This window comes from Castanea sativa, chromosome 2, assembly GCF_040712315.1.
Source record: "Castanea sativa cultivar Marrone di Chiusa Pesio chromosome 2, ASM4071231v1".
Taxonomy (NCBI): Eukaryota; Viridiplantae; Streptophyta; class Magnoliopsida; order Fagales; family Fagaceae; genus Castanea; species Castanea sativa.
Genome location: NC_134014.1, coordinates 47,219,810 through 47,229,263, shown reverse-complemented (window position 1 = coordinate 47,229,263; position 9,454 = coordinate 47,219,810). Strand labels below are relative to the sequence as shown.

General features: G+C 44.2%; 1 protein-coding gene across 1 annotated transcript; it reads left to right on the top strand.

Moving 5' to 3' along the window:
- Window positions 1–5,651: 5,651 nt before the first annotated feature.
- LOC142625433 (uncharacterized) lies at window positions 5,652–6,113 on the top strand. Its single transcript, XM_075799092.1, has one exon. The coding sequence runs from the start codon at window positions 5,652–5,654 to the stop codon at window positions 6,111–6,113; it is 462 nt and encodes a 153-aa protein (XP_075655207.1).
- Window positions 6,114–9,454: the final 3,341 nt, after the last annotated feature.

Below are 9,454 nucleotides of genomic sequence, written 5' to 3'. Positions count from 1 at the left end.
AGAAATTTTATCTTGTATCAAACAAAAAAAAGTACGCATTTTTTAAACCATAAATTTTTAAAAGATCTAACGGTTAAAAAAAAATTATTATTTTCCACCCGTTACCTCATTATTAGTGCATTAGTGGTAGTGGAACAAAAGGAATTTTTTTTTTAAAAAATTTAAAAAAGAACACTAATCCCTCAACTTAAAAGAATTTAAAAAAAAGTAAAAAGATGAAACCCCAAGACACTCAAACTAGTACTGCCTGTGGGTCTGGCTTTGAGCCATCCATGGAATAAAAGTTTAACAAAGATGAAAAATACGTGTCAAAAGACGAAGGAAAGGCAGTTTTTGTAATCAATTATTCAAAGTTCAAGATTATCACGTTACCTTTCTAATATACTGATTTTCAAATTATTTATGACAGGTTTGGGTCACGATATTTGGAATAGTTCTTCTCAGCAATTATATTATAGTAGTATTATAAATTCAACTTTTTTCACAGCAAATTTCATAAATATTGAGTTCGTCTACCGTGAGTAATGGACATATTTGAAATTCATTAACACCATCTCTTGTTCATCGTTTTCACTCCCAAAAAAAAAAAAAACCATTATGAGATTTGTAGTGAATAATTGTTTCTTACGAATTTTATTATGCACAAGCACATGCAATATGCTACTCCTAATTGTGTCATGAAAAAAGTTTGGGAATTTTTGTCCCTATTCTTAATTGTGTATTATAGTCCACGTTAAAGTGTAAATGTGTTCGAACGCCCTTTCTTGCTAGTACTGATCTGACTGGTAGATATAACGATGAGTCTGCCATTTGCCTCTGAAAAATTGAAAATTAGTTTACCATAGTTAATAGAAGATGTTTCATTTTTAAATAAGGCTCCAGTTAAGACAAAATGGTCAGTTCTGGATCTTCCTTATTATGTACGTTTAACTTTTTGTGTGATGTATGGTCATGGAAGTCAAGGGAAGAGGAAGATGAAAGGTTACGTATCAGTTAAGGAGGAAATAAATTTATATTAGTAATACTAACCTCATAACTTTTTTCACAATTTATTTAGGTGGGCAAGTCTTCAGCGATAGAGTTGTGAAACCATTCCTTTTATTCTATCGCTGAGTACTTGTCATCTGAACAAATTGTTATAAAAGTTGTGCAAAATATTAGAATAGCATTTTCCAATTGATATTTTCCAATGAATTGTCCAACATCATATACTCATATCACTGATGTTATGGGGTGTATGGTACATGATTTCAAACAATAATTTTCAATTTTTAAATAATCTTACAATATTTTTACACATTGTTTTACCCACACATATTTTTAAAAAAACTTTTTAAACTATTGTTTAAATACCGTACCAAACGGATTCTGATGAAACTGACGAAATAGATCACGGACGAAGTCAATACTGCAGATGACACCGCTCTCTTTGACGAACCCAAGCAGCTAGCCATGTCACTGACGAGGATACCAGAATCATCAATGCCGCCAGCAATACCTCAGGTGGGTACAACACCAGCTAGGTAGACCGTTGGGGGCGTATTAAAGATCCATCACTCAGCTGGGAATGTTATTGAGCAAGGCATTAATACCACAACGGCTAGAATCCAGAAGAATGTATATAAAGCCTTCACACCTCCAACACAAGGTACATTGACAGTCACAGTCACAAGAGATACTGAGTTATTCTGTTATTATTATTATTATAAACCTTCTTCCGCACTAACTTTGGTATCGGAGGCGTTGTAGCAGGCACCACACCGGTGACCATTTGAATGAGCTCTTGCTTCCGTCGTGACACAGGAGTGTGACCGGCACTATCTGGACGAACTCATATCGACTAACGAATTTTTGCTTCATCAGTTTGGCGCCGTCTGTGGGAACGACATTCTCGTACTACGATTCGAAAACGCAGTTCCTATCAACTTCGATATCCAGATGGAATCCAACCAGGATTCAGCAGCCTTGGCTCAGCAAGTTCAAGCTCTTGCGGCCATCGTCGAAGAACTCACCAAGTAGAATCAGGAGATGAGACAAAGGCTTCAGCAAGAGGAGGATCAATCCAGAGCTGTCCACGAGGATGAGGGAGAAAGCCACGGGAGAAGCGATCGACGAAGGACCATTACTCCAAATGAATAACATTCTGATCTTCTCCAAGAAATGAGGAAGGAGATAAACGAGTTGAGAAATGCCATTAAGGAGAAGACGGATCGGAGCCTGGATAGAATGGTCAGGGCAACGAATTCTCCTTTTACCATGGCAATCTTGGAACGATCAGTACCAGCAAAGTTTCGGTTGTCTCAACTTGAGCCTTTCGATGGGCTTAAGGATCCCCAAGATCACCTTAATACCTTCAAGACGACACTGGGCCTTCAACAGCCCCCTAATGAAATAATGTGTCGTTCCTTCCCTACTACGCTGAAGGGAGCTGGAAGAGAGTGGTTCACGAGACTGCCCACTTCATCCATTGACAACTTCGAACAGTTAAGTAGCCCCTTTCTGCGCCATTTCGTCGGAGGGCAATGTCCTAATAGACGAGCGGATCACCTACTCACTATTAAGCAAGGGGAGAGGGAGACCTTGCGGTCATACGTGAAACGCTTCACTCGAGAGACCCTAGAAATGGACGACGCAAACGACAAGGTACAACTGATGACATTTAAAGCAGGGCTTAGGTCCAGAGAATTCGTCGTCTCGCTGGCAAAGAATCCGCCTCGGATGATGGCAGAGATGCTCCTGAAGGCCCAAAAGTACATGAATGCTGAGGACGCACTGGCAACCATAGTGGACGAGGAAAGGTCGAGAAAGGAGGGAAGACGAATGTAGGGGGCAAAAGAGGGAGCGCCCAGGCCGTCGAGGAAGTGACGTAGATAAACGAAAGGATGAAAAAGCTCCACGAACAGTAAAATTCACCCCTCTAATTATGCCTGTTGACAAAATTTTGACACAGATTCAGGATCAACATTACCTTCAGCGGCCGAGACCTTTACATTCGTCCCCTAACGTGCGTGACAAGAACAAATACTGCTGATTCCACAAGGATCATGGCCATTACATGGAGGATTACCGAGACCTGAAATGACAGATAGAGGAGTTGATACAGAAAGGGAAACTGCAGAAGTATGTGAAGAAAGGAGAGTCTAGCAGGTTCAGAGATGGCAACAAGAGCCAGCGCGAATCCTCGTCCAAGAATGAGATCCGTCCATCCCAACCACCACAGGATGTGATCGGGGAGATAAGTACGATCGCAGGAGGGCCATTCATGGGGGGATCATACAAGTCCCTCAAGAAAACATGCCAGAGAAAAGTAAATAACGTCCATATGGAACCCCCATTCAAGTAGAGATGGACAAACCATGACATGTTTTTCAACGAAGAGGATGCTCGGGGAGTAAGGCAGCCACATAATGACCCCTAGTTATAACGCTCACAATCGAAGGGTTCAACACCAAGAGGATCCTTGTAGACAATGGCAGCTCCGCAGACATCATGTACTTACCGGCCTTCCAACAGTTGAAACTAGATCCTGGGAGATTGTGCCCGTTTGACTCCTCTCTCGTCAGCTTTAGCGGGGACAAGGTATACCCCAAGGGCATAGTGACGCTAAAAGTCATAGTAGGGACCTACCCGAAGCAGTTGACCCGTCAGTTGGACTTCCTGGTGGTAGATTGCCTCTCGTCATATAATGTAATCATTGGGAGACCCACGCTTAACAGGTAGAAGGCGGCTACGTCCACCTACTGTCTAAAGGTGAAATTCCCAACTGAGGACGGTGTCGACGAGGTGAAAAGGGATCGGGTCTTGGCCAGGGAATGCTACTAGGCAATACTGGCTGCGAAGGAAAACCACACGTGGACAATTGAGGAGGAAAAGGAAGACAAAGTAGAAGCTTTGGAAGCAGTGGAACTCGTCGAGGGAGAGTCTGCCAAGATGATGAGGATAGGAACAATCTTAAGCCCGGAGATGAGGACGAAACTCATTCAATTCCTCAAGGAAAACCTGGATGTCTTTGCATGGAGTCACGAGGATATGTCCGGCATATCACGCCAGGTCATCCAGCACGAGCTAAACGTGGATCCTGGGAGAAAACCCATCCAACAAAGACGACGAGTCTTTTCCCCCGAACGAAGCCAAGCGATCACCGACGAAGTTAACAAGTTGTTGCAGGCAGGCTTCATTTGGAAGGTTTATTATCCCGAGTGGCTGGCCAACGTCGTGCTGGTGAAAAAAGCGAATGGGAAATGGAGAATGTGTGTGGATTTCATGGACCTAAACAAGGCTTGCCCAAAGGACAGTTTCCCTTTGCCTAGGATAGACCAGCTGGTAGATTCTACGGCCGGGCATAAGCTATTGACGTTCATGGATGCTTTTTCAAGATACAACCAGATAAAGATGGCTGAGGAAGATCAAGAAAAAACCACTTTCATCACGAGCCAAGGGCTCTACTGCTATAGGGTGATGCCCTTGGGACTGAAGAACGCAGGGGCAACATACCAAAGATTAGTAAACAAGATGTTCAGCAAGCAGATTGGAAGAAACATGGAGGTGAATGTGGACGATATGCTCGTCAAGAGCAAAAAGGAATTGATGCACCTGGACGATTTGGAAGAGACGTTTGACACCCTCAGAAAATATCAAATGAAGCTGAATCCTAGTAAGTGTGTTTTCGAGGTAGCCTCAGGAAAATTCTTGGGATTCATGATGTCCTAGAGAGGGATAGAAGCAAATCCGGAGAAGGTACAAGCAATACTAAACATGACATCACCAAAGACCGTCAAAGAAGTCCAAATGCTCACAGGAAGGATTGCTGCACTCAATAGGTTCGTCTCCAAAGCTACGGACAAATGTTTACCCTTCTTCAAGACATTGAAGCAAGCTTTCGCCTGGACTGACGAATGCGAAGCAGTGTTTCAAGAGCTCAAATGTTATCTGAGCAATCCGCCCCTCCTGAGTCCGTCGAAGGAAGGAGAAAACCTTTATCTATACCTGGCGGCATCAGCCACGACCGTCAGTGCAGCCCTGATTCGAGAGGAGGATAAGAAGCAGCTTCCAGTTTACTACATCAGTTAAGCCCTCCAGGGAGCAGAAGCTAAGTATCCCAGGATTAAGAAGATTGCATTCGCTTTAATAGTGGCTTCACGGAAGCTGCGACCATACTTCGAAGCACATCCCATCCTAGTAATGACGGACCAATCGATCAGGAAATTTATGAACAAACCTGAGGCAGCAGGGAGAATGGTCCAGTGGGCAATCGAACTCAGCCAGTTCGACATCGAGTACCATCCCAGAACAGCCATCAAGGTGCAAGCTCTAGCCGATTTCATTGCAGAGTTCACCCTTCCAGAAGATGACGACCGCGGTGATGAGGCAGAACAGTGGACAATCTAGACTGATGGCTCATCAGCCCAAAAGAGGGGGGGAGTAGGGGTCATCATAATCACCCCCGGCGGAGAAAAGCTTAGGTATGGAGTTCAACTTGAATTTCCAGCTACCAATAACGAAGCGGAGTATGAAGGAATATTGACGGGATTGAGACTTGGGAAGGCACTCGGAGCAAAAAATCTGCTCGTTCAAAGTGACTCGAAGTTAGTAATAGGACAGATCAAAGAGGAGAATGAAGCAAAGGAGGAAAGAATGTAGAATACCTCAAGATGGCGAAACATCTGGCCCGGGAGTTTAACAAATTGGAGTTCGTGCAGATCCCAAGAGGCCAGAATATGGAAGCAGACGAGATCACGAAAATGGCCTCCTCTGAGGAAGAACCAACGAGCAGGGAGCTAAGCATGGAGATGCAAAAACGCCCCAGCATCGAAGAAATCCCGACGTTGGCAATCCAGGGCATAAACAGCTGGATGACACCGATCGTGTCCTTCCTCCAAGACGGACACCTCCCACAGGATGCCAAGGAGGCCAGGAAGATCAAGCAGAGAGCGACCAGGTTCACGATCCTAAATGACAACCTATACAAAAGGGGCCATTCCCTGCCTTACTTGAAGTGTGTTGATGAAGACGAAGCCAGATACATCCTGGAGGAAATCCATGAAGGTATTTATGGAGATCACGCTGGCCCTAGGTCCCTGGTAAGCAAAGTCATTCGAACAGGTTATTTCTAGTCAACTGTACAAGCTGATGCGGTAGAACTCGTCAAGAATTGTGACAAGTGTCAGAGATTCGGGAATGTCCAATGACTTCCAACAGAGAAATTGACAACAATATCATCCCAGTAGCCATTCGCGCAGTGGGGGATCGACATCGTCGGACCATTACCCCCAGGTAAAGGTCAGGTAAGATTCCTACTTGTTGTAATTGATTACTTTACAAAATGGGTTGAAGTAGAAGCGATGGCGACCATCACCGAGGCACGAATCCAAAGCTTCGTGTGGAAAAATATAATCTGCAGGTTCGGGATCCCACATACGATCATATTAGATAATGGGCGGCAGTTTGACAGCCAAGGCTTCAGGGACTTCTGCTCCGGCCTCGGCATCAGGAACCAGTTCTTGTCTCTAGGGCATCCACGGGCGAACGGATAGACGGAAGTGACGAATCGAACATTGCTCCAGATAATTAAAGCCAAACTGGACGATGTGAAGGGTGCCTGGCTAGAAGAATTACCCAATGTCTTATGGGCCTACAAAACCACGGCGAGAACCCCGACGGGCGAAACCCCATTCAGGCTTACATACGGTACTGAAGCAGTAATCTCAATCGAAGTAGGAGTAGCCAGCATCAGACGAGAAGCATTCCACGAAGGAAATAATGACAACCAATTGTGAGTCAACCTGGACTGCCTAGACGAAGTAAGAGACAAAGCTTCTAACAGGATGACGAAATACCAGTAGAAAATGACCGAATACTACAATAGGAGGGTGAGACTCAGACGACTCGACATAGGCGACTTCGTCTTGCGCAAGGTCACTACAGCGACTAGAGACTCTTCCCAAGGAAAACTCTGTCCCATATGGGAAGGACCATACCAAGTTATCCATTATTCCAGGCAAGGCAGCTATCACTTGGAGACCTTGGACGGGCAAAGGCTCCCTCGACCATGGAACATTGAGCACTTGAAGAAGTACCACCAAAGGATGTAACAAATTAATGTATCCGCTCTTGAAATTAATAAAAGCATTGTTCATCTAATATATTCGTGCTAACAAGCAAGGTCGCAAGTATAAGTTACAAGAATAAAAAATGGCTAAGTAATAAGATTCTGCCTAGATGGATGTACATTACTGACGAAGCCAAAGTGATAAGATTCCGCCTAGACGGATGTACATTAATGACGAGACCAAGAGATTATCTCAAAAAAAGTCTAAGTAATAAGATTCTGCCTAGACAGATGTACATTACTGACGAGGCAAAATCCCAAAAGCCTAAGTAATAAGATTCCGCCTAGACGGATGTACATTATTGACGAGGCAAAATCCCAAAAATCTAAGTAATAAAACTCCACCTAGGTGGATGTACATTACTGACGAATCCAGGAGATTAACAAGATCATTGAAAGGGGGCAAGTAAAATAAAAAAAAAAACACACGAAGAAAACCCCCGAAAAAGCGTGAACAGGTGCAACATATCACATACAACCACATGAAGGCAAGAAAGTATGCAGTTATAAAAACCAAAACAGTAAGTAATTACTTTTTCATCCAAAAGTCCTGAAAAAGTAATGTACGTCCTGTACTAGTGTTCTCAAGATAAAGATAAAATTGTTCTGAAATTTAAGCCCAAAATACAAAGGGCACCCAAAAAAAAAAAAAAAAAAAGAGAAAGAAGGAATTATCATAAGTTTCAGGTGTCAGCAGCAATGTTGTCAGTAGCAGGGGCATCCGCAGGAACACCGGTCTCAGGGGCCAACTGCTGGGCAGCCTCATTAGCAGCCATCTCCTTGTCTACCTCCTCCATATCCAGAGTCTCCAGATTTACTCCAGAGGGGTGCTTAATCAAGTATCTCCTTAACAGCTCGAACCCCTTGAAGTACCAACTGAAGAACACGGAGTTGTACTCTTCACTTTGCTGGAAGCCTTCTATGGCCCTAGCAGCGACACCTTTCACCCTCTCCCTGGCAGCAGCAAGTTGCTCGTCCTTCTCCAAAACCAATTGCCGTTCAGTTCTGAGGTCATCATTAAGTTTCTTGGCCTCTTCCTTGGTAAGGTTGGCCTCACCCATAGAAGTTATCAGCTCTTTCTTCAGCTTTGAGTTGTCCACCTCCAAGGCTGTTATTCGTGATAGCGCAGACTCGACCTTGGCCTCCTGAGCAAGATACTCGGAGGAAAGATGAATTCCCTCCCCAACACCTGAAGAACACGCAAGGAGATTGAACCTCAGAATAATGTAAAAGAAGAAGAAGAAGAAACGAACATAAAGAAATAAAATTGGCACAAGAACGTTACCTGGACGAGCTTGTGGAGATGACGACCCACCAGCTCCTTTGTGGACGAGCCCGAAAAGGTCCTCAAGTCTTCCGCAGTCACAACCTCATGAGCCTTGTCCATTGCCAGTTTCTCATCGTCCCAGATTGTGGACGAGCGAGAATCAGCTTTCTCCTTCCCTTTATCAGAGGTGCGCTGCCTTTTTAAGGCAGGGGTAGGGATCTCTTTAATGGAGGCGGCAGGGGAAGTGGACCTCGTCGTATCTGTCCCAGAGACGAGGTGAGTAACTGAAGCGGATGAAGTAACGGGAGGGCCCTTCCCTGTGACGCGCACCACCTTCTTCCCGAGATGGGACAATGGTTCGTCCTTCTTGGCCCTCATCTTATCATACATACCCTTGTTGAACTTGGTCGTCATTTCTACAAGAGGTAAACACTTGTAAAAAAAAAAATGTATATATATATATATATATATATATATATATATATATATATATATATATATTTAGACACACACACATATATGCGAGAAAACCCGATGCAGATGAAACATCCACTTACTCTTTTTTCCCTCGATCCTGAGATTATGCAAGACAAAAGAAGAAGGCTCTGGGCCAAGGCAGTAGAATGCAAGAGTCCTCGGGTCCACCAGATCGTCCCAATCCTCGATTGTCTTCGCGTATTCAATCACCTTTTCCACTCGCTCCTTATACCTGCTCTTGAGCTTAGGGCGCTTCTTGACTGCACAAAACAATGGACGGAGGAGTTAAAGACCAAAAAAGCAAACACCACAAAACTCAAATGATGATAAGAAATAATGACGCACCTAAGGTCGGGGTCCCCCACTAACGAGATAACCTTAGGAGTTCGCCCCAAACCCCTCTGGAGGAAGTTTCAAAATTGTCCCTAGACACAAAGAAAAATCGGGACTTCCAATACCTGAAAGACGAAGGTAAACTCCGGAAGATCCTGGTCCTCCTTTCCCAAGGAACTAGCTCATAATACCCATATTCCTTGGACTCCTTCAAATGGTACAAATAGGTGAGCTCGTCCACTTTAAGCTTTCCACCGTCCGTAGCGGCC

Coding starts and splice junctions, on each gene's coding strand:
- LOC142625433 (XM_075799092.1), top strand. CDS start 5,652: ATGGCGAAACATCTGGCCCGGGAGTTTAACAAATTGGAGTTCGTGCAG.